This window comes from Streptopelia decaocto (assembly GCF_964273445.1).
Source record: "Streptopelia decaocto genome assembly, chromosome: 2".
NCBI lineage: Eukaryota > Metazoa > Chordata > Aves > Columbiformes > Columbidae > Streptopelia > Streptopelia decaocto.
Genome location: NC_138655.1, coordinates 137,257,514 through 137,283,996, shown reverse-complemented (window position 1 = coordinate 137,283,996; position 26,483 = coordinate 137,257,514). Strand labels below are relative to the sequence as shown.

General features: G+C 40.9%; 1 protein-coding gene across 2 annotated transcripts in view; it reads right to left on the bottom strand.

The window, feature by feature from the left end:
• Window positions 1-1,269: 1,269 nt before the first annotated feature.
• Window positions 1,270-26,483, bottom strand: part of SLC25A13 (solute carrier family 25 member 13) — a 100,360-nt gene continuing 75,146 nt past the window's right edge. For both annotated transcript variants that reach the window (XM_082044125.1, XM_082044126.1), the window contains 5 exons: window positions 17,911-18,051; window positions 7,363-7,501; window positions 3,508-3,666; window positions 3,338-3,428; window positions 1,270-2,494 (listed from right to left, as the gene is read on the bottom strand). In XM_082044125.1, the coding sequence (XP_081900251.1) occupies window positions 2,305-2,494; window positions 3,338-3,428; window positions 3,508-3,666; window positions 7,363-7,501; window positions 17,911-18,051 (720 nt within the window). In that variant the 3' untranslated portion in view covers window positions 1,270-2,304. The remainder of the gene's footprint in view (window positions 2,495-3,337; window positions 3,429-3,507; window positions 3,667-7,362; window positions 7,502-17,910; window positions 18,052-26,483) is intronic.

The following is a 26,483-nucleotide window of genomic DNA, read 5'->3' as shown; positions in this document are numbered from 1 at the left end:
CTGCCAGGCCTGAAAGAGAGCGCAGCAGGAGACAAGGGAACAGGCCCGAGTTATGGTTTTCTTTATAAAACACAAGCAATGGCCTTTATCACACGAGCCAAGGAGTTGTGCAAGTCTCACAATAACCCAGCTCTGATTCCTCTCCCGTTGCTGGCTGTGAGGCCCTGGCTGTGTTGGGCTTGGCCTGAGGCAGCGCAGGGACGTGTCCCGGCCAGCACAGCCCGGCTGTCCCTCTGCAGGCCGGGCAAGGGGCGCAGCTGCCGGCTGAACCCCACGTCAGGCCGGGCGCTTCCTCTCCCGGAGCAGGGAAATGTGCAGCTCAGTGCTCAGACACCTCCCCAAGCTGCTCTTTTTCCACATAAAACCTTGACAAGGTACATCAGGTAAAAGTGAGGGATGAAGTGTAAAACCAGCTCCTAAATAGCCTGACATGTCAAGTGTGTAGCACAGGTAGCTCCGGGTGAGAAAGTTTAACTTTTATGACAAGCCTTAAGCAAAAACCCTGGCAGTTAATTTTCAAGTAATGCAAGGGGCAGCTTTTTATTCCTGCTTCTGAACCAAAGGAGCCGTCCTTTGGGGAGACTCGGGCAGACGAGGCTGAGCGGCGGCTCAGAGCCCAGCGCAGTCTCTGCGCCTGGTTTGTCTGCTCCCCTCGCCTTCGCACACACCGAACTGCAGATGCTACTCCTGCCACGACTCCATTTCACTGGTAACTTCACAACTGGTCCGAGGAAATAATCTTCCTGATGACTCAAACACAAATACAATAATAGAGTGATTCCCATTTCAGTTTTTCCACAAGTGTTAGTCCAACGATGTGATAATTCATACCGAACTCATGCAGCTGCAATGACACTGCACCTACACATTCCCTCAGTTTACCGTCAACGTTGAAGGCACCCACCCCCACCCCAAGGAGACAATAAAGACCAAATGCTTCTTGGTCTTCAGAGGTATCACAGGTGACACCCAACAGTACCTTCCAACTGACCAGGCAGTCAAACTGTTCGTAACACATTAAGCAGCCCCCCGAAAGTAAAGATCAAAATATCAAACCTTACCCCAATTCTGTTTTTTGACCAAGGAAAAATGTCTTTTTTTTCAGTGACATCTACACCAACAGATGTCTTTTCTACACAGGGGAATTTGGGTAACTTTATTCTCAAGCTGCAGGTGTTTGTAGCCAACATGCCCAAATACTAACTTTATAACTGAAGCTGAACAAGACATTCGATGTAATCTTCTATTTCTGTAACAAAATACCATGTGTGCATCTGTTTGAAAGGTTTATTTCTATCTTCATAAATACATGATTTTCTAAACACTGTGCAAGGCACCAAAAAATTAAGTAAAATCTTTTCTTTTAGAGTATTTTAATCTCTTTTGACTCAATGAAGTAAATAAGAATCTGAAACCACCTATTTGCCAATTACAAGCCAGCAGTTAAGGCAGGTACCATCGATACAGTGCATGAATTTTCTATTGCGGTTATTTAAACAAGCAGCGTTTTACTATAGAAGTGCATATACAAACTGAATTCCGAACACCAGCAACCCAAGATAGGCACCTAGTTATGAAATTTCCTTGTATGTGTATTAGAATGCCAAAAGTACTGCCATAAAGTGCAAAGACTATGGACAATAACACTTTCTTCTGAGCATGTTGATACCAGTAACATAATACAAGGGCTAAACATTTATAAATGTGGTTTCCATTACAAAAACATGTTCCACATAAAAGCTTCATAATACAATCCAGAAACAGAACTTGTGCGTGTACATATTTAAAAAGTGGAAACTGTACTGGCATACTTAGGTACCGGGGGTATATCTGCTGACCTCTACAGACACGTGCGAAGTTTATAGCCCATTTACACGTACAGTCAAAATCATTCTGCTCTGAGCACCGTGATATCCACTGAGCTTTTCCATTTGAGTGACGATGTGCAACATCCACCCTGGTAATCTGCAACTGAGCGTTGCCTGTAAGATGATCTGGTTCACAGATCTCACCCAGCCCTCCCCAATAAGCGGAACCTAAAATTAGTGTCTTCCCAACACAAGCACATGTCAGATGTGGACAAATACATTCATGGTCCCAAACTTAAAACAACTGGTAAGAATTTCACAGTGATCTGGTTAAGGAAGCACAAAGACAAATGATTACATTTAAGATGAAAATTGCCTTAAAACTCAAATGAAGCTAAACTGTTACATGATGAGAAGCTAAAGGAAAAAAAGTATTAACCAATTAGAAAAGTGGCTCTTCCCCAACTAATAACAAAAAAACCCTACAGCAATAAACTTAGGGTCCTACTGCTGCAGCAGCCTTTGAGGTAGGTGGCGATGGCTTAAAGCGAGGTAGGTAAAGTCCAAACTTGTTTTCAATCCCTGCAAAAGTAGCAACTGCCAATTTATAACCACCAACATGGTCAGGGTTAGGAGCAGGGAGTGTGATCCTCGACTTAGGAACTGGCTCTGATCCAGCTGGTTTTCTGCAAAATAATAAAAATATTAAATTAATTTCCATAGTATTCACAAAAATCTCACCCATAAAGTAAGCTGAATAAGACATCTGAGTCTACCTCCCAGTAAGGAGCTAAATTAAATGTTATGAGAAATACCCTGTTTTAAAACTGTCCAGAACAGTTAGCAGCCTTCATGTGGATTGAGCATGGTCAAATCCATGTAAAATTTGTAGTTTGTTAATGAAAACTGCAGTGTGGGGGAGCAGGGGTTCGTAAGTCTCTGCTACAGTGCACAACCAATCCAGGAAGCTGGACCAGTTTAAATAATTTTTGAGGTGGCTTTCAAACTACTGTCCCCAAGGCTTCACGAATGGTCTGCAGCTGCTCCTGGGATCGCGTTAAACAGCCACATGCACATCCCTCTGTGTTGTCAACAAAGACAGGAGGCAGAGCTGGAGCTCCAACAAATAACTTTTGGACTAGGTGACACTTATAGAGTTTTTTGGATGCCAAATGCCCTGCATAAACAGGGGTGCAGCCCCTTCCCCAAACTAATGAGCGTATCCTCACTTGGACACATTCCCCTACAGTTATGTCCCCAGCCCATTATTCATCCTCTCACTGTCTCTGTTTACACTAACAAAGGTCCCCAGATTGAAATGGTGATAGAAAACATGGCAATGTCTTGCTATGAAACAGGTACTGCAATATTATCCCAAACTCCACCAGTGTAGTGTGGCTTAAATCATATTTACAAAGTCTTTCCAGTGTGTCCTCTGTAACAGCAAGACAAACCGAGGAGCACCCAGACCCACACAGAACCAAGTGGGGCTTCATGGTGCCAGGTAGATTCAGACACCACACACTTACATTCCCCCGAAGTCCACGTAAAACCATCTCTGCAGTAGCTCATAGGTCACCAGAGTTACACCAAACTGAGGAGAAGATCGAAATACACGAGCTTGAAAGAAAAGAAAAAGTCCCTCAGTGACAAAAAACACCATTAGAAAGCATTTAGTAATCAAAACTGTTTTACACACCTCCTGCTCCTTTCCAGAGAGCCTTTGGACCTTCTTCTCGAAGGATCTTCGCAAAGCAGTCCACAACACCGCTGTAGGTGGTCTGGCCTGCCCGGGCTGCCACCTGTAGCCTTGTTTTGATGACGTCCGCAGGGGTGACCAGAGAGGCCGCAGGCATACCTGCACACAACACAAACATCAGCAGGCGGGCACCACCGACTTGCCGCATATGCTACACGCCTCGTGTACACAGGGGTAACTGTGCCTTTCATCCTGCCGCCAGGAGAATCCAGCCACGTGGGATTCAAACAGAGGCCAGGAAGGAGAACAAGCAACAAGAAGCAGCCATTGTGGACGTGGCTGCACCCTGAGCAAACTTCTTTTGGAGAAGCAGGGAGGCGCGGGCTGGATTTTCAGTGCTAACCTGAAACTTGCACAGTTAATAAGCACAATGTTATAGGAGGTGAGGTCGATCTTTTCTTTTTCTTTTCATGCCTCTCTTGGTTCCTGGCATTCTGGTTGCACACTGTGCTAGAACAGCCTGGACATGGACACACGCACCTCCCCACCATGCAGCAATGTCACCAAGAACCAGATAATGCCGTGCATGCTCAGCAAGGCAGGAGAGCTAAGGTTTAAAGAAAGGGTCATTCTTCTGCTTCAGAATGGCAGACTGCTCAGCTGCAAAGCCACAGCTGACATCCTCAGCAGAACACTTGGAGAAAGATTTAAATTTACTCTGGCAGATAATCAACTGAAAGCAAAAACTACCAACTTACAAAATGGGTGGTATTTCTAAAATCATTCCTATCCAAACCAGGGCTGCCCACGTTTAGAATAAAAGAAAAAAAAAGACAAAAAAAAAAAAAGCACTGAGACTGTACCCAGAAGACACTGTCTCTTATGGTTTTATTACTTTTCCATTCTGCATCTGTTCCAAACCAACTTGGTCAGATGTAGATGCATAAATCTCCTTTGCTTTTTTTTTTTTTTTAGGCTTAATAATTCTGTAACAACTTTCATCCAAACCAGTATGGTCTGGCTTCAAGCACCAGAACACCCTTCTTGCAGACTGCTCTGAGAGATGTACGCGTGTGCCTATCACCAAAATAATAAGTCCCCCCTCCTCTCCTGGAGCCCTCAAAATAACGGACACACTGAAGCTGCACCGTGGTCAGTCTGGCAGGCGAGTGCTAAAACCTGGTCAAGGTTTCTGAACTCCAGAGATGTGGAAATTCCTCTTTGCATAGCCTTACCCACACCAGGGTATTGGTGGAATCTTCCATTTAAAGCTGGACTTTTGTCCTTCAAAAGCCAACCAGTGTTTTCAAGAAAAACCAAAGGACATACTTAGAAATAATTCTGCTTACTGCACATTGACTTCCATCTCCTTATTCCACATTCCTTATTACTGAGGATATTGTGCAGTTCAAGATGTTTTTAATCCTGTTTTTAGGAGCTATGTGTACAGGACAAAAGATTTTACAGACAAATAAAAAATTACAGGTAGCTGCTGTGAGGAGCTTACAATTGAAATGAGACGAAGGGCACAGCAGGAGCTGACAGTAAAACAAGGGGGCTGAGGGGCAGAGAAGGAAGTTCATGGAAGCAATAAGCAGATGGAGCAAATTAAGGAGAGATCCTGTAGCTGATACTAGAATCATCTCAGAAAATGCCACGGCACAACAGGTTGAGACATCTGGTGAACAGTGAAAACCAGAAGCAGATCAGGCTACATGACACGCATGTTGCATGTGTGTCCCTAACAATGGAAAGGAAGAAAATACACCCAGCACAAGCAACGTCTGCTGGCACACGACGCAGGTGCATCCAGGCATGGCCAGCGGGAACATCCCAGCACCACAGGGCTGGGAAAGGTGGAGTTCCCCACACCCAGACAGAGCTCATGCTTGAGTCCCAAGTCCAATCACCAGGGGAGATCCCAGCCAGAGCAGAGACATCGGCCCAGAGATCGAGCCGGTGTTTCGGAGGTGGTGGGGTTTTTGTTCTGGCTTCTTCTTGACTTCTTGTGGCAAAACAGCTGACCCGTACACCCTCACCATGCTTTACTTGTACCAAATAAAATAAATTCCTTGTTTTTGTAAACAGTAGGATGAGTGTTGTATCTTTAACACTGTAATTTGCTCATGAGAGTTAACCTAGGATGGGATTCACAGGAAGCACTGGATAAAATTCACATTATAGCTAGTTTGGTAAGCCATATCAGCAACAATAAAGACTGCTTCTGTGCCTGGACTTCAAAGAGACGGTTATCTCAGTCTGCAATCACCTGACAATGGCTAGAAAGAGAAAAATAGGAAAATCTAAGAAATGACTTGGCTTAAAAATGCCAGCTTATGTTTCAAGTCTGTAAATATGATCTAAAGTTCAAAAATTGTTTTGTTCCATTAAAATGGGTGAGAAATAGGCTGGCTGTAAGCTCCTGTTGGGGGGCTTGGAGGCTGGCTCTGGTTGGAGGTGGGGGTGGGGATGGGACAAGGTGGGTTTTAAGCACCAGTCGTTTGAACACAGCTGCTTTTCCTAGTGCCAGGTCAATTCCTTTGGACTACGAGCTACTGAATACAGAGCTATATGCTTCAACAAGACAAACTAACTGGTCTTAGCTATAGGCTAGGCGCAGATACTGACTATAATAGGTCCCTGCTCCTCAACAGACACAGCCCCATGCGTAATCCCGATGAAGAACAGTTTCCCCAGGGAGAAAAAAGCTTGAAATCAAATGAGAAAACCTCGCACTAAACAACCTATCTGTGCTGGATTCATGCCACTCCACCATTTTTCTCGGCCCGCAGGCTGCAGCAGCCAGTCAGGGGCCATACTGAAATAAGAGCTTGGCTGCAGGACAGAGAGACCCAGCAGCCTACGATGAATATGATGGCCACCCCTGCTGACGGGAGCCCTCCTGCTTGCTACGCACTCCCCCAAAGGCCCTGTCGCACCAATTTTCCAGCCCATTTGTTTCCTGAAAGGAAAACCATGGACACAGCAGGAGTAGGACTCTCCAGCTGCCCTCTCCAGGAGGCAGCTACCAAAAGGTGGTTGGTCTCCCTTGGGTGCAGCAGCTGGGTGCTGTGCCAGGGACCAGCTGCACGGCAGACACAAAGGCCAGCTCAGGCTGCAAAGCCTGGCTCTGCCTTCTCCCTTAAGCTCTGGCACACTCAAGTTAAACACGTCTGTGACAAGTTCAGTGTGATTTAGCTCTCCAGTCTGCTACGTAGCAGATTTTTAGTGCTCAAGATCACACTCAGCACCTCTGTTATATCTGGGTACACCAGGAATCAGCAACCTGTGGCACAGCAGAAATGTTTTCAAGCTTTTCTGTTTTGTTTAATATAAAAAAAGATAATGGTAAAATCCTCATGAAACCAAGTCACTGGATGGGATACTGTGAGTAGCAAGTCATTGTCACCATTTTGTCACATATTGCTTCATTGTTATTTGGAGAACTGTACTGCTAGCATGCCTTTTGGACTCCATTTACCAAAATTCAAGATTTCTTTAATCATAAAGAATTTCATGAATGCCATGATTTTATTTATAAACCATTTCAACAAAACTTTACCAGTCAGTCAGACACAGCCAAACCCAGCCAAGTAACTCCACAAAGAATAATTATATATGATAACAAAGCATCAACACTCTAAACTTTTCCTTCCTTTTGCCTCCTGAACATTACGATTATACCAGGAACTTACAATACCTTTATTTTTAACATCAACTCACTCTAGAGCATGGTAGCTTTCTGTTATTTGGGCATAAGGTCGCAAAAAACAGCATTTTCAAAGTTCTCACTGTCATAACTATTGTGCTGCAGATGCGACATAGTGCCACGCAAAAAGAAATTTGGGCACTTACCAGCTATTGATCCAGCCAAGAGCAGATTTCCAGGGCTAACCCTCCCATCTTCATTTGCAAGTGATGCTTTCAAATGAGCATAACAGGGGAAATAAATGGCAGAGAAGGGGATGTCACGCAAAAAACACGCCTTAGCACCCTGTGTTGAAAAAAAGAAAAAGTTTTGAGAATGAGCAAATTTAACATGATGAACTATGATCATCAGAGAATAGAGCAACATTTTATTATTTTGTTTTGTTGCAAAGGCCTTATAGAAAAAGCAATTTATCCTCTCAAAATTTTGAGAGACCCATGTATTTCACCATGCTGAGGAGTGTATTTATCTTGTCTACTTGTTCTCCCTCACTCCACTCCCTAATACTGTAGTTATTTGCTGGTAATAGAGAAAACGTCATGTGTTGGAATAAACTCTAATAACACCTTTGCAGAATTTTAAACAGTCGACATTGTCACCATGCACCTGTAGTGGGAGTCCAGGATGTGTCTGGAGAAGACTGAACCACAGGACAAGTCTGTCCCCTCTCATTCCCACCTACAACAAATACTTCAGCAAAAATAGTGCCCAGTCCACACATCTGTGCAGACACTGCAGTCGATAATGCAACACATACTGAGGGAAAGAGGGAAAGAAAGAGAGCGGGGCTGTAACACTAACTCTTTCACAGAACAGTAACACGATGCTTCACTTGTGATTTTTAAAGTACAAGATATCTGTGATACAGTTTATTTCAAATAAGTTTCAAGTCTTACTGTTTAATTCGTCTTGCTAGCAATTTGTGTAAGCAAGTGGCACAAACAGCCAATGAAGTTATGAGGAATGCAGCTGGTTTCACATCTAAGAGGGTGGCAAACAGGCAAGGAAAGTTTTGGGGTAGCAGCAAGCAAACAACGGTTTTCCAAGCAGGAGGGAAAGAAAAAAAAGCCACCAGGGGAGGTCAACCAAAATAAAATATCAAATAATATCCATGTTCCACCAGCAAAAGGGACTCACAGTCTGCCTTTCCTCAATATGGAACACACCAGGACTGAGACCAGCAGGAAGGCACAAATAGGAGGAGTCTTTGAAAAACGGACAAAATCTTTCAAGCTTGAGAAAGAAATGGTTTGTGGATGAGCCGAAGCTTCTCCTCTTGAAGCAAGGGTGGAGTCATGGTGAAACTTCTTGAGGTTCATCCAAGGAGCCCTCCCAGGGTGCCCTTGTTAATGCAATTCTCTTGTGTGCAGGTCTACCAGGGCACAGCTCAGTGCCAGACATTTCACAGGGGACATGCTAATATCCACAGAATTTAATTAAATCTAATGATACGCCTAGACATATCTGTAAGCTTAGCTTGTACTCTAACAGCAGTCAAAATATAGTGCTTGTGCAAGCTGGATGCTGGTTATCAAGTAAAGACGTAAAATCTGCAAGGTGTCAGAAAAACTGAGAAGCTGCCTTTCAGCAAGGCCGGGCAGGGGTGGGCGAGCAGGATGCGTGATGGGAAAACAAGGTCCTGCGAGCCAGCTCGCAGGAGATGCTAATAGTGCAGCCTGCAGTCAGAGAATGCCCCTGAGAAAATAAAGATTTGGCTAGAAACAGCCATTAGATCTTCTAGTCAGACTTTCTGTACGTGACAGGCTCGATTACTGAGCACAGTGAGCACAAGACACTCTGCCCAGGCCCCGCTGCTCTCCACCACGCTGTCTCAGCTTATTTTTGACATTTTCAGACTGAGAACTGACCGCTTCCCCCGAGAGTCTGTGCAGAGGTTAATGACTCCTGCTGCTAAGACCCTTTGCCTTGCTGCTCAGCTGGATTTGCCTGATTTATGCTGCCAGTCGCTGGTTCTCATTACACCTTTCTAGGGACATGAAGGAAAATGCCACAAAGGCACTCGAAGCGCTGCCGTTACAGCCGCTCCACTGTTCACCTGCGCTGAATGGGGTCGTCAGCCAGGGAAGAACGCGATGCTGGGCTGGCTCCTCCTCAAAATTACCTGCAAAACCCATAGACTTCACTTTGAGGGCACAGAGAAGACGAATGTTTTGTATTCACCAGAGACACAAGAATTCTGGCCTTTCGTGCACAACAGAAGCTCATTTTACAGTTTATCTTTAATCTCCACATAAAGAAAATACTAGGGCTTTACCAAGTTCTGTATGAAAAAAGTAACCTTTTAATGATCAAAAGTCTGCACTGTATCTACCTCAGAAAAATTATGTAACTCACTAACATAACATTCACAGACCAACATGGTTTCTTCAAAGATTTATTTTTAGAGCATGCTTTTCCTCAGAGCAAATCTCCTCTCTGCCTTTGCCCTCAGGGCATATTACTTTTATTTTCTTTGCAATGTTGTCATTAAACACTGCACACATTTTTTGCTTCGCATTTTTTTCATACTCTGAAATATCTTGACATAGTTAAAATAACTTGGGGAAATCAATAAACTCCAAATGCGAGCAACTCTTAACTCAACCTGAACTGCTAATATTCCTCCCCCTTCATTAAAAGGCTGTTTTTCATGGGGTAGAAATAGTATATTGTTAATATCCATAATAATCTGTGTTCAGGTATGCAGAGAGGGATGTCCATCAACTTAGTAGGCTCAGTGTAAACAAAACGTGGATCAAAACTTGGATCCACTTTAATAATAACCCAGCTTGGCTCTGGTCCAGCATCTCAACAGTCTAAAGTTTCCCCCCCATCGCTCGGTTTAAAGTCTGGGAAAGCATGTTTAAAAGCAGGCCCCATTTAACTTCAAGTTAATCATCCGCAACCAGCCTAGGCCAATTAGGAAGGCTTAGGGAGATTGGCCACAGTATCTTGAAAAGCAAAAGAAACATTTATTTTTACTTCTCGCACCTTTTTGATGTGGACAACGTGCTGAAAGCCAAAAGGAGTTTTAATCAATCCCCAGTTTGCTGTAAGGATCATCCACCTGAGTTTATTCTGGCAGCCAAGGTGCAGACCTGCCAGGCATGAAATTGTTGGGAGATCCTGCACACCACAGCGTGCGCCTCCCGCACACAACAGCCAGTTGGCTCCCATCTTCAATCTCTTTAATAACCTTAAAGCTCTTAATCTCGGATAGTATCTCACTGAATAAATCCACGGAGGGAAAAAAAAAAAACAACCAACAAAAACAACCCTGATTGTCCAAGACTGAGATAAATAAGCCCAAATCAGTGCTGGGGCAGGTTCTTTAGCATGCTAATTCCTGCTTCTACCAGCTCTACCTGCAAATAAGGCCCTAAACAAACTATTTCTACTACAAGGGGAGGGTAATTATACTGACAAAGGCACCTCTGTGTCGGGTTGGGCAGAAGGAGCCGGCAGGTCTGGGAGACGCGGGCTCTCCCGAGTCTCCTGCAGTGAATGCACATTGTCTGGGGCAGGGGGAAAAATGCCAGACGGGGGACCCAGCAGCATTTGGGACAACAGTGGTGCACCTTGTCTGCCAGGGTTATTTAATGCTTCTGGCACCTGTACTTACAGCCACCCCCTCTTTCTCTCCTTTACAGGTTTAGAATTTATTTGGCATGTATAATTGTTATTTTGATCCTATAGCTACAAACAATAGGCAGCATGTCATTTCTTGATCATTTTGCATTCTTCTTGGGTTTTACTACAGACTTAACCCTTTGGAATCGGAGCCCTAACAGCACTTAACAGGTTCTGTAACAATCAGTCAAATATTACTGGTATTTGCTTTCAAGGGCTGTGATTTTTTCTACTGTAAAATGACATTGCCTTAAAGCTGCTATGGGTTTCTATTCACATATTTTTATACTGATTGAGCACATCAACTTAAGAGGAATGAAACACTTATTTGAAATGCTGTGCCAGCAATTCAGTTTCCGCACAAAAATTATAGCACCTCTTAGTTGTAGGGGCTTTTTTTTCGTTATTTTCAAATAAAATTTTTGAAGAGCAGGTTCTCACATATGCCAACACAGCCACAAACTGGCATGGCGGATGCAAATTAATAGAACTCAAAACTTTTACTACTCTGCTTCCTATGTTTATCAGCCTGCTGTAAACCCACTACTTGAAGAGGTGAAATACCTCAGCTGTTATCAAAGCCGCCAGGCGGGAGCTTAGTACACAGCCTGTCACCTGAGATTACACTTTCCAGGTCAATGCACCAGAAGCCCTTTTATGAAGTTGTCAAAAAAAAAAATGAAGAGGAGACTTTTGGAAACTTTTCTGACAAGCTTTTTGGGAATGCAAACTGTTGGTGGTATGGGCCAAAGCACAAATCTGAGCTAGTTACCTTCTAGTAATTGTAATCAGAAATATTACCATAACCAACATATCTTTTCCTCGAAGAATCATTTGCTACCGTATTATTTACCATCTTCTTGGGATCACAGAATAACTTTGTTCTGCAAAATTATGGAGTGGCACTGTCTGTTATGCTGTAAAGCACTATTCAGAATGATTATTTATAAAAACAATAATATTTTATTGTATTTTATTTCATTGCAGATATTATATGGCTATGAGTTTCTATGATGTACAAAGTAGGTGTACTTATAATGTGTATTTACCTAAGCACTTTAAAGATACATTTCAAACCCAAGAGAATCTAAATTCAATCTAAATTAACGGGACTTTATGCATATGACTGTGTGAGACAGACAAAACCAGAAAATAGAGTAGCTGATCTTGTCCAATCACTTTAATATTCTACTGTGACCAGAAATTAAATAAAATCTATTAAAAATACTGAAAACCAGAAATATATCCTTTCCCATTTCTGCCAACACAAATGACACTTTGCATTAGGTTAAGTGATATTTTTCCTGACTGGGATAAGCTGTCTCTATATTTTTAAGAATAGCTGTCATCTACAGAACATCTGTAGCTAAAGAAGAACTTACTAGTTGTAAGCTTCCATGCCCTGGTGCTTTCACAGCAATAATTACTAGTAGAAAGAAGACAGACAGAGGAAACAAATTCCTTCTGAAAAAGTGCTACTATATGCCTCCACAAAGAGCAGCCGGGTTATGAGAACTACAATGTTTTAAAACACTTATTTACACAAGTAGTTCAGAATTTTAGACAAAGGTAGAAAAAAAATATTTGCTTTCTAGCTTTAAAGAACTACAGGAGTTCAACCCAGCAGTCAGCCTAATGAGCTGTATATGTCAAATCTTTTTATTGCTGGAATTAATGTGCATTTTATTCCGAAGCTGAGTATCACTGCAGGATTGCTAGTATCTGAACACCCAGTGAAGGCACAGGGAGTCTGGGAGGCAGCTTTGACTTTAAATTGTTGTATTTATTATGATGGACAATTAGTTGAAGTAAAAAACCCCCTCTGTTTTTTCCAGATCTACTGGTCTCCAGTTCTTTAGTGGGGAAGGAAGAAAAGGAGAAGAGATCTAACTACCTGGCCTGGAACTCTGTGCACCATAACAGCAACGTTCCCCCAAATAAAAGCTTTTAGAGTTACAAAGGTACACTAAGATAATAATGATCTTCAAGGACAGTCTCCTCAAAGTTCTAGGATGGTCTACTCCACTGTGCAGATGATTGAGCAACCATGTCAGAAGGGCACAGGGGATGAACGGGGAACTGATGACTGAGCTCAAATGCAGAAAGTGAAAAGGAAGAAGAGGTGAGTATGGGCTACCCAGGAGAAACAGAGAACCCCAGCCTGGGCATGTAGCGAATGGAGTCAGAAAAGCCAAGGGCCAGCTGGAGCTGGGTCTAGCGAAGGGAGAGTAAAACCGGCTTCTATAAACACATCAGCAGTCAAAGGACAACTAAATAAATTGCGAGGCTGCTGCTCAATAGGGACAGGAAACCCAGTGACAAAGTACATGGAAGAGGCAGGGAAATAACGTTTGCCTTGCTTTTTACTAGTAAAATCCGCCCTCAGGTCTCTCCATGAGCCTACCAGAAAAGTCTGCAGGAGCACAGCATCACCTACAGGCAGAGCACTTAACACATCTGCACATACACAATCTGTAAGACCAGAGGAGACACCTCCAATGGTGTCTAGACCGCTGGCTGATGTTATTGTGAGACTTTTATTACCTTCAAAAGGTCAAGTCAGTCAAAGGGGTTCTAATGACTGGAAAAAGACAAACATCACACCCATCTTGAAGAGCAAGAAGGAAGATCTGGGAAACTACCAGCTGTTTGGCCACACCTCTGTCCCTGCAAGGTTTACGGAGCAAATGCTCCTGGAAGCAATTTCCAAGCATAAGAAGGGCAAGAGAGAGATTGGGAACACCACATCATGGCTGACCAACCTGCTTTCCAGGCCTGTGGACTAGGGAACAGCAATGGATGTTGTAAACCTTGACTATAAGCAAGGCTTTTGAGATGGTCTGCCATAGCACCTTCATGGTGGAACATGAGCCACACTCTCAGCAGCAGATGATACTGAACTGGGGGAGTAGCTAGTGTGCTATATGGCAAGGCTGCTATACAGAGAGGCCCTCACAGGAAGGAGAATTAGGCCAAAAAGAACATCATGAAATTCAAATTAGCAAATGCAAAGTCCTGCATCTGGACTGGCACAGCCCTATGTAGGAGTACGGGCTGAGTCTGAGTGGCCAGAAAGCAGCTTTGGAGAAAACGTCTGGAGGGTACTGGTGGCCAAGTTGAGTGTGGGTCAGCAATGCCTTTCTTTGCAGTAAAGACAGACAGCTACACTCTGGGCTGTAGCAGCAAGGGTGCAAGGGAAGTGATTATTCCCATTCAGCAGAAGTGAGACCACATCTGGAGTCCTGCGTCCAGTTCTGGGCTCTCCAGTACAAGAAAGATATTGCTACACTGAAGTGTGTCCAGTGTGGGGCCATCAAGTCGACTGGGTAGCCCATGGTAGATGAGGAGAGGACGAGGGAACTCAGTGTGCCCAACTCTGAGAAAAGCAGGCTGGTGGGAGAGCTTACTGCTCTCTTCAGCTACTCAAAGGGAGGGTTCAAGGAAGATAATTCTTCTTGGGGATGCACAGTGGAAAGATTAGAGATAATGGACAGAAGCTGGAACATGGTAAATTCCAGTTAGGTATTAGGGAAGGGTGAGGGGATTTTTGGCTTTATTTCTTTATTTAAACCACGAAAGTGGTCAAATACTGTGTGGGGTTGCCCAGATGACCTCCAGATTGGTTTTCCACACAAGTTATTCTGATTCTAGTGCCAAGTCTGCAAACAGAATGAAGCACAGAGCAGAGATCTCAACAGAGTACTACTGTGAATTGTGTCACTAGCATAGCAGAATGACCCAAACGAACATTAATCTCACTCATACAGAGGGGCATCGAAACTACACAACCCAGCTTCTCAGTGATCCTCAAACAGCTATTAATTTGGACTAGACTGCCTCGATAATTACAATCATAATCAATACAAGATTCACTCAGCTGGATGCAAAAACAGTTTACATAGTATTTCCTTCGTTAATTTGTTGATATGAGACATAAGATTTATTTGTCTGTGCCTTGGTTTTCTCTGTTAATGCAAGACAGGAGCACTGAAATTACCTAGATCAGAGGTATGTGGGCATTTAACTTTAAAATCCACAGAAAGTGCTTCATAGGTAGAAATCAATAAAAAATTTAAGAATTCAAACAACAAGCAGTAGATCTTGTTAAGACACGCAGGAATTTGTCTCATGAAGTTAAGACTAAAATACATAATTCTTTGCATCTTCTGTTTGCAGTTATAATTAATGAAAGTACATTCTTCTTCGCTGACTACCACATGGGACTCTTACAGATTTTTACCCAGATTTCAGCATAAAAGATTCATAGGAACTAAGCAGAGCATGCTGGATTGATCTGTGGTGGTAAGAACAGCTTTCAAGATGATTTATTTCTGAAATGGGAAAAGAGAATTTTCACTGCAGTCCTTAAACATGGTAATAGAAACAGCACCAAAGCAGAGCGAGAGGAACAGAAACACTGGTGTGCAGCAGACTGGATGACCACTCCTGATTTAAGGGGTTTGTAACCATCAACACAGAAGTAAACTCACATTGATGAGTAATGGAAACAGTTCAGCTATACTATTATACCAAGATATTTCCGCTCTCATTAGTAGAACACTTATTATTATTTGATATTCACCTGGTCATTATCCTCACTGAATTAATTTACTAAAAGCACCACTAGAGAAGGTAGCACCTACCATATCCAGTCTTGGCTGAAATTCGTTTTAGATGATTAATGCCTCTGGGCAGTGTTTTGGGGGGCTGGTGACCTACACGCAATGAGTTATTAATCCCTGCCTGGTCTCACCAGCACTGCCAGCCTCAGCACAAGCATTCGGAACAGGACTGCTCTTGCCCTTAATGCTGCTCCTATGGGAGCTGCACCTATAGGTAGTACAGAACTCCTCGGATACAGCCTGATGGGCTCCCCATGCCATGAAGCCTCTTCCCTTTGCCTGGGTACAAGCATCGTCAGGAGCTACAGAGGGAGCTGGTCTGGGGTCAAGCTAAATGAAGCCAGGAGGAGGAGGCAGCTTTACTTTTAATGAGTTTTCCTGCACCACGTGGCTGCACCTACACTCTTACTAGCACTCAGGAGAGGGGCAGACAGGTATGCCATTTTCTTTTTGGCTACAATGCCAAGGTGTTTGGTGGACAACAGCACAAACCTGCCCAATAACAGAGCTAGCAGTGACTAAGGGTGCACTTGGACACAAGCCTTCTGATGTGGCCTCTGCTCTGTTGGGTAGATGACTGTGATTGCCAAGTTAAATTCTCTAGTTTCATCAAATCAGCCAAGTTTTGTAGGCAATGCATCCAAACTGGACATAAAAAAAGACATGGAGCTGGGTGGAGAGGTGGAAAAGGGGCAGAAACAGAGACAACAGAAGAGTAAAACAAATACCCCTTCTGTGGCCTTTTTTTTTTTTTTTTTTTTTGGTGGGGGAAAATGGACTTAAAACTGTGTTGCTTGTGAATAAATAACTGCCTGTTTCAATGCAATGTAGTGCTGTAACCAGGTCCTCTTCAGGTATATTCCTTACAAATATTCACCAAGTATCTACTCTAGAAAACAGACATAATTCATGTCTCAACCTGAGACATTAATGCCATTTAAAAATGGAAAAATGTAGCAAACTCTGCTCAGCCACCAAAAGCAGGTATTGAGGAAAAAAATGGTAAAAATACTAACTTTAGTAAACTAGTTCATCACTCTTTTTGATTTTATGTTTTATTTTTACTGGTCCAAGTAAAAGTCAATAGCTGCCCTCCATTCCTGCAGAGCCTCAGGGCCGGAGACTGTTTACCATATCCACGTTTTCAGTTGTAAATGTTGACCTGCTCAACACCATAATGCCATTTACTAGGAGTTTACACAATAGCATCGGCCTCAGTAAAACACCTAAAAAATTAGCAAGTCAATTTAAAGGGAAAACCAACTCCCCAGCAAATCCTATTCAGACCTGCAACTTCTCCCCAGGCCAAAACACACATACATCTCCTGGCAGGCAGGCCTCCTCTTTGTAATGGTAACAGGACAATTGGAAAGGACTGGATGCTTTAAAATGGCGATGGAATTTAATTAATGTAGGGGAGGGGGATGGGGCTCATTTGTTGGTTTTTGAAGCATCTTCAGTTTAGAGTTGAACTGCTGTGAGTAAGAAGGAGAGGAATACTGCCCGCTGCACTGAGACAAATGTGTAGTATGAAAGATTCCTCCTGAGAAGTAGGCTGCAGAATCTGAAGAAACACCACACGGTGCTCCGCAGTATGTGGCATTCATTAGAGTTTTTGTTTCAATATTGCGCGTAATGGCTATCTCAACACCTTTCATACTCCTCCATATCTAGTCCTCTTCATCTCAAAGTAGAAGGCAGTACGTTAATCCTTTAAATTGTTTGCAGCATACACCCTAACGGATACAACAGAAGATGTTTCTAATCCTGCTGCAGTCTAACATTAAACCTAACTTTATTTTTATATGTCTCATCCATATCTATATATCTCACGTACCTACGTGAGAACAGTGATGTAGAAAGCAGCATTGTAGCATTTGTACTATACACTCATGAAAGCAACTTCCCTTGATATTATTTGTGGCAATGTTCTTCTAAACTAGCAAGGTGAAGCTTGCTTTAGTAGCTTATGCTGGGCTCCTACTGTCTGTACTTCGTCACTATTATTGTGTTGAAATTAACTCCTAGCACTGGATTAATAATGACATCTGGGAAAGTTGCTGAATCAAACACAGAAGAGCAAAAACAGAGCCTCAAAATTGTGAGCTCTGTATCATGAAGCAGATGAAAATACATTTATTTTTACACCAGGCAGTAACCAGGAATAACAAACTAATCCTCAAAGAACGATACTTATACCTGCTGAAGTGAGAAAAGAAATCTTAGTAAGATTCACAACCACATGCTTAAAAAAACAAGACAGTTTCTTCCCTTAAGTACAAAGGAAAAATGAAGATATAATATCACATCACAAGGAAGAATTTAAAAGAAAAGTACAACTATGTCCATTTGTGAAAGTCTGTGAGAATAATGAAATGACCATGTGGTTTGAAATATTCATAATTGGCTTTTAATTCATGTATATAGATTTAAAAAACATACCTTGTAGAGACCAAAGAAGCCTAAGTCCCGTAATACAGTGAGGGCACTAACTCGTGGACCAGTAGTAATTTCTCCAGCCACTTGTAATCTAATCTTGACAATTTCCAATGGATTGGTAAAGATCACTTGAGAACCTCCAGCCTGAAATTAAAAGTGGAAGGCAGCGCATTAACTGTGCATCCTTTGCAGTGTAAGTACTGTTACGTTCAAGAGACGACATTTTCAGTCCTGCTGCAGTCGGTTAAGCTATTGGCAGACAAGAGTTTGAGCATTAGTTAATAAACTGCAGTTCACAAGGTAAGAAACCTACCCCTCCACAAGCTGAGTGGTCAGGAAAAGCAGTGAGGAAATGGCCCAGCCACTGAAGGACACTGGAGCACATCAGACAGACACACTAGCTCAATTCTTGCTGCAAGAACACATTCACCAACACCAATTTGTGCAATACTGACAAGCCAAGAACGTTGTAAGGCAAGTAATGGAGTGAAAGGAAGAATTAGGAACTAAGAAACTGAGATGTGCATGCCAGTATTTAGAAAGTGAAAACATACTATTGAAGAGTTTAAGTCTGGCAGAAGCTTTTTCAATTTTGGTATGAGCTCATAAAACAAAGAACACATGGATTCCAAAGACCCGAACTGCAGATATATTGTGCTTTTTTAAAAATCCCGCTGAAATACCAGTTTCAGTGCTGATTCAAGAGTCTGAGCTCCACATCATTATTTGTGCACCAGGTAACAAAGAAAAGAAGGTCTACAAACTGAAGGATTCCGTTAGTGAAGAACCAATAAATGTTTGGTTTGGTTTGGTTTGTTTTTTTTTTTTTAACATGTCAGTTTCCATTTGTTGGGAAGACATCACTCAACTGATTTTGAAAGTTAGATTTAAAACACAGCGGTGGCAGAGCATTTCAGACTCCCTGCTAGTTCACATGAAGTTCATCTCACTCACAACATGTAACGTAGGGCAAAACCTTCCTGCTACCCTGACACATCCCAAGTTAAAAATTTGAAACAAGAAAAAAAAAAGGTTACCCAAGTGTATTCAAGAAACACTCATTCAAACTCCATCTGGCCCAAATTCAACAGAATGTCTTTTAACTTCTGTTAATTTCTTAATTATGTGGCCCAACAGCTATGCCATTCTCCGGGTTCTAAAATCACACAAACTATGCAAAGGGCAACCCTCACCCTCCCCACAACAAAACATGAACTATTTTTTTCCAGAAGGTAATGACTACAATGAAATAAGCTGCATTTAAAAGCCCTCGCATCTAGCCACGTCTAGTATGCAAACACTATGTGCACAACTTTTTAAAATTATCCAAATGCTAAAAGAATTAATCATAGCTCAGATTAACTATCATTCAAAATAAAAAATATTCACAGTAATACGGTTTAAATAATGTGCTGAAGAAACGGCAAATCACACGAACAACTATTCTTGTCTACCACTTAGACTGAGCATACACGGTGTGGTTACAAATTAAAGTCTTTACATAACCCCCAAAATATCCCAAATGTTTCCTATTTTGACCAGAAAGAGCATGCTCTTGTGTAACTCAACTGGTTTTGACTTTCAAATTGGCATAATTTAATTTAACTGCTTTTACCAAACCAGAATCCTGGTACATATAAATCTACCGTTCTTCTTGCCATCAGAAATTAGACTGATAAATTATTTGGCACATACGCCGACTTCAGTTTTGCACTTAAACTGAAACGTATTAAGTGAGCAAGCATTCAAAACAAAAAATGGAGACAGTTTCTTTTACTTGTCTTCTCATCTTGCAAAGTCTCAAAAAAAAACCTCCTGGAAAGGTCCTTACAGTGAACTTCAAATTCCTATATAATAAACATTTTGGTCTATGTATGAAAAATATTAAGCATTCCCACATGCCATCACACATATTTTTTTCTTAAAAGGATAAAAGCCCAATTGCAAGTGATAACGTTCATTTGCAAGTTTGTTATACCACAACCCTCCTCTAAAACACACTAAAAAACTCGTATCAACTGCTCTATGTTAGCATAAATAAAATAATTTCTCTCAGTATGATATTTTTGCAGTTCATTGTGCCATGACTCCATGGGAAGCGTTCCTTTAGTTTTCACTATGGGAAAACCATATTAAAATTTAAAAGATGACAACAAAATTAAGTTCAAGTAATTATTATTATTAATTCACCAAAACACTCAACAATTTAAAAATCTATAAAAATGTTTAGAAGTGATGCCATATCTAAAGAAAGGAAATAGAAGTACATATCTGTTTTTAAAGAAGAATAAAGGCAAATAATTTCTGAATTCAAACAAGCAGAAAGTACTTCAGTTTATGCTTGCATGTCCAACCTGGCTGCACCAACACTTGCAGCATTAGATGTTTGTGACTCTGGGTAAATCACACGAGACTTCCCCTGCTTCAGCTTGCTATTTGAAAAATGGGGATGCTGTTATTTACCCACCTCATACACTCAAGCTCGCTGCACTCTAATTTTTAAAAGACTTAGACCTGCATGCACCAGGCACTATTAAAAAGGCTACCGGCTTTGCTGCCCACAAAGGAGGTCTGAAGAAAGACATTGGAGATTTCCAGTTAAGTCTTTCCACAAAACTGTCCAGGTACCAGCCCAGAACTCCCTGAACAGCCTTTGTCATTCTCTAAATATGACCAAAGATATACCCCAAAAATGAAATGACGGATAACTGAAAGTGATGAGCCAGACAATACCTGACAGAGGGTCTCAGTGGGAGGGATTCTACCACCTGCCTGCTCCTGCGGTGGAGAGGAAGGTGGTTTATCAGCCAGGGCACAGGCAAGTCTAGCGGTAACAAGTACAGTCACCTGGTGGGGAGCTTTTGTCACTCTGTTATTTAACCATCTATGCTGGTAACTGCGGCTCCTTCCTCTCAAAATGAGGGGAAGCAAACTGGAGATGGCTACTATACTCTCTAATGAAATGATTTCTTGCTTGTCTAGTATTGGTAACTCCTATTGTGTTATTCATCATCATAGAATGCAAGTGTCTCATAAATATTAATGGCTATCTCCTCCCAGCGCTCCTGTGAGCAAAGTACAATGACTCGAGTTTTACAAGAAGGGGATTTGAGGTAAAGAGGTTAATTGTGTGCCAGTGTGTGTGCGTCCCTAGCTCAGACGCGCACAACTTCTAAGAGTCTCCAGATATCCTGATCTCCATATCAGCAGCTTGAATCACAATAGCACACGGCTTCTGTCTTCTTTCGCAGCTTTTGCATTGTGAATGCAATGAAGGAAATCTTATCAATCTAATTTTTTCCAGTCTCTTCAAGGTGCTGGTATAAACTGTTATGGAAAAACCAGACCAAATATTATCAGCACGTTGTATCACCCTGCTTATTCACTGTGTTTGGCCAGAAGTTGAAGAACATTGCCTTTTTCTTTCCTAACTTTTGCCGTTGAAAGTGTATCTTATTTTAAAATCTGAAATATGCTCCCAAAGATCAGAATTTGAAAACTATTTTTTTGGCCAGAACAAACACAGTTTAAACTCAGGTTGCTCAAGCTTAATGATGCTTCCACTGTCACAAAAATCAACTTCATCAACTGTTTCATATAGGTAGCTCCCAGTAACACTTATTTTTCTATATTGAAATTACAAACCTGAAACCCCTCAACTCTGAATTCTTTATCACCTCTTCCAACCATTTTTAACAGAAACAAATGATCTGACTGTAAAAGCAAATCTATTACTTTTCAGTTATTATCACATGATTGAAATAAAACCTGCAAGAATTCATAGGAGTAGATACCTAGAGGTATTGCATAGATAATTATCTGTAAGGGCCCACAAAGGGTCCATATTATTCTGAAAGAATTTAACATTTGACCTAATCACAAGCACTTGTCATCTTGTTTCATGATAAGCAAGAAAATAAAAAGGAAACACCTCCGACATCCCAGAGCTCCTCATACACACATAGCTAGAAATCCGCATGCCTATAAAATGTTCAGTGTGCTTTACCACGCGGACAGCTAGCTGTGCATCCACACACATGTGATTTTTTATAAATAAGCTGGTTTTTTTTTCATTTTTGCAGTTCTTCCACTCTGCACTTAGTATGATATCACCCAACACCTCTCGATGGCAGTAGAGTCTTGTACAGTAATACGGTTCTGTCTATCACATGCCTCCTTTTACTTTCTCACTTTACTGAACAGAAGGGAGAAGTAAAAATAGTTGAGGTATTTTTTTTTTGTCCATGGGGAAATAAAACCCTCTCTGTAGTGAAAAAAAATCAGTTTAATAACAATCACTTAACAACAGTCCAGTTTAAGAAGTCAGAATTTTTTTCTACTTCTTCATGTGTTCATATCACCCTGTAATAAACTTTACTGAAAAATAAAGAGATTTTCATGCTCCTCATTACACTAAGACAAGAAATTCCTGTTCTTTTAAATGTAACTGTATTTTGTGCCCTTATAAGATTAGACAAGAAATGAACACACCAGACCCAGCTCTCCCAGGGCTTTCACATCTCCATTTGAAAGCTCTGGTGTAGGTTCTGAAGAGAACACAGTTTGCAATTCAGGAAGAGAATTCTGTGTTTTCTATCGCAGAAGAAAGTACTAGATTATTTTCCTTTCATCGCTACTGACCATCAACTCTTCTTGTGCCTCTAATTAACCTTATTACCTAATTCAAATCACAACCTTTTTGCTGTTCGCAGTTACGAGCATTTAGGGTCAGCCTAGATCTTTCTTCTGCACCCCATGTAACTTGTCACATTTCACCTTTTAAGGTTTCTCGGATGAAGAAAGCATTACTACCGCTATTAGAGTGTTTATATTTCTCAACGATATCACCCAGGGATAGCAATTATGGAAATTAATGGCAACCATTAAAACACATAAGCAACATATTATACAATAACCCAAAAATCAACCTTTGCAAAATAGTCTACAATGTCTTCATTACTCTTTCAATTTACAAAAAGACAAGCAGGTGCAAGTTCCAAAATTTTTAGTCAACTGTTTATCACGTTCAGTCATACTGAATATAAAACACTGGCCTGGGCTGTTGCTCCTTTCCAGTTGCCAGATGCAGCTTGTTTTCCTGAGCATTTGCTAGCATTCATTAATCCTAATTAAAGTCAAGATTCCTAAAGTGCTGAGCATTGTAGAGACACAAAATACAGATTGTTCCCTGTCATAAAAAAAAAAAAAGTCTAAATTAAAAACGCACTCGAGGTATGCAATGGAAGAATTATCATTCTCATTGTGTAATAAAGGGCAACTAAGACATAGAACGACGGAATGATTTACCACAAAATCACATACTAACTCTATGACAGAACGTGGCTTAGAAGCCAGATTTACAGAGTGCCACTGCAGCGCTTCAAACTACCTCTAAAAGTCTTGGTGTTTGTACAGCAAAAGATCCCAGCTGAATTGTGTTGAGCTGCTGCAGAGGTGATTTCACTATGGACTTGCCTGTTACCAGAAGAGCTACCAAGTAACAGACATCTATCCAAAGTGATTGTTTTTCTTATCAATTTCAAAGGTGACAACCTTAATTACACGGTGCTGTGTGTCAAGGGCAAAGCATACTGGCTTCTCAAAATCTTGGTCTGTGTTCCTCTTTTTTTTTTTTTCCCAACAAAACCAGGCTTCAAAAATCCAGACAAGGCACCTCATGTTGTTTTGTGTCACCTCATCTGTGCTCCTATCTATACAGGATCCTGATAAAGCTCTTTAGCAATGGGAGTTCATATAGTAAATACCTTTACTTCAGATCACAAGGAGATTTCCTGAGCCCTCAATCATCTGCTTTTCACTATCCCGACCAGGCTAGCACAGAAACAGCTTGCATGCTGCTCAGGCAGAACTGCGTTTTTCTCCAGCTAATCTTTCTTGCCTTCTGAGGACGGACTTCTCTTGGGCTGCCTAAGGTTTTACTTCGTGCAGCTCAAACAGCGAAAGCTGCTAGAATCACAGAGTAGTGTTAACATCCAAATGTACACAAAATGTAAAGCAAGCTCCCGCAAACATTCACGTAAAAGTGCTCATAAACAGAATTGCAATTAGTCTGAAGAGAAGTACAGTCCTGCTGCTGCTTCAGACAGATTTCCAAGACTCGGATACAAGTTGTGACAATTGCCCTACAATAGTTTATGAATGACCTGGCTAAAGAGAAACAAGGAATATGGTTTGTTTATAAGCACTGACCAAGCCTGCAGTGGGGAAAAAAATTAAAATTGTGGATTTGATATTTTCCACGTCATAGGTAATGCAGTTCTCAGAAGCCTCGCCAAAAAATCAAAGTGGAGCCTACTTGATTGGCATTATAAAAGCAATTAAGCTGCAGACCTGTCAAATATGTTAACATTTGGCTCTGTCTGCTCTACTTGTCTATTTTGACTAGTTGTAGAATCATTTAATGATTTACAGACCTTTCAAGTCTAAGGCATGGTAGCTGTATTAAAACTGTGACCCATTATTTCTTGGTCACATCATAAATTACTGTGACATCATAAATATCTTCCTTTTTCTCATAGAAAGCTAGATTTTAATTCCTGCTTTGAGTTTGTGGCTTTGTTTTTTAGGGTGGGTTTTTTTTTTTTAATTTGCACTGGTAAACTCTAAAATATTTTACTGCCAGTAAAAGAAAGAGTAATAGGAGAAAGCGATGTGTAATAAAATGTAATTGTCAAAACAAATAAATGTTTTAAACTGTAATGTATGTACATATAAAATTTTGCAGTCATTATTTCTAATATAACAGGGGAAAAAATACATTTCAAATTGAAAGACCATTAAGCATGTTTGTTTGAAAAAAATGGGCTTTTAAAGAGTTCAGAATTGTTTCGTTCTGCAATCAGAAACGTATCAACCTAAACGTATGTATCGCTCCTTGTTTTGCAGTTCAAAAAAATTCTTTTTTTTTTTTTAGGGAACAAAGGAAATGAAAAGGAAGAGGAGAGGGGAAGCAAAAGGGGGAAGCATCTAATTTATTATGAGAAAATACCTTTGGAAAAATAATTAAAATTAACTAATCCAAAAGGAAAATTCAAAACAGAGTGAAATCACGTTCTGCATAACTCCTTACTGCTTTCAGGAAAGGCCAGTTTAAACAGGTACGACTGGGTGAAAATTTCAGCAAACTATTTTTTAAAACATCCAAACCTGCAAGGAAATGTGGGGTGAGGTCAAAGAAAAGCAGGAACTCTACACCAGGAACTTCCCCACCCTTTGGTACAACCTCTTGGAAGGGCTATCATGTTACTGTGCTGCCTGCCCGAACTTCATTATAATGCTTAAATCTAAGATTAGCGGAAAATTAATCAGAGACAATTAAAACAGAGCCGTGTTGAAATACAATGGGTTTGTAAATGTGAAGTTAAATTTAAGTCCAGATCTAGCTAGGGTTTTTTGAACCAAAAGTTTACAATTAGTTTAGATTATTTTCAGTATGCTGAAAATAACTACAAATACAGTGGTTCAGAGGAGAAAAATACATGTTAAAAATACCTAATTATTTATAGTAAATTCTGTTTCATTATATTAATTATGTTAAATAAACTTTAATTAATTTAACAACATACATTTTATGTAAAAAGAAAAGAGTTTTAAATTCAATCAAGAAAGAAAAAAAGTATTAGGATCTTCTGAACTTGTTCTTAGAGAAGAAATGTGATTGTTATGCTTTTTACCCATGCAGGTAGAAACCCCCTTGAAAGTAATGGAAGTCAGATTCCCAACTACAGGGAGAAGTGACCTCCGAGAATAAATCTGTTAGGAGTTCAAAATGTGTGCCATGTGTTTTCAAAGCTAATATGAGCAATCATCAAGAAGACCATCATTACTTAACTATCTCAACACACTATACCAAAACTTTTCTGTGTAATAGTAGTGGCTTTTTGTGTTTGTGTTTTCTTTTTGGTGTTGTTTTTTTGTTTTGTTTTTCTTTTAGGTGTGTGTGTTTTGTTGGGTTTTTTGTTTGTTTGTTGTTAAAAAATTGTTTTGTTTTGTTTTTTTCAGACATCCATGCAGAGATTTTTTTTCCCTGGCATACATACTCAGTTTCATTTTACCCACAGCTCAGCCTTCCTTGCCAGACAGAACAGAATTTTATCAGATTTAGGTTTCTGAATAACGAAAACAAGAATGATACTTTCAGTCTCCTTTAGCCTGCAACTTAGAAATGTCTAAATTTTTGCAAGAGATGTAAGAAGTGTGGGAATTGCAGTCCATACATCCTCTACCTCCACTGCAATGCCACAGAGAAAATGCAGCTCAGATGTGGACTTATCTTTATTACTCTCTGAAACATAAAATAAATGTTTTAAGTAGCTTAATAAAACTATTTGCACTGCATCGGTTATTTGGCACAATTCATCTGGAATTTCACATAATATTCCTTTATAAGAATTAATTCTGGGATTTTGTACTTTCTAGATGAACTCCATCTTAACTGTATCTAGTTTTTATGTTCCATAGCAGAGTTGAGGCTGTCCAAGAAGGTCCAATATGTTTCAACTTTATTATGATTACTATGAAGTCTCTAGAAATATGCCTAAAATTGTCTTGACAAG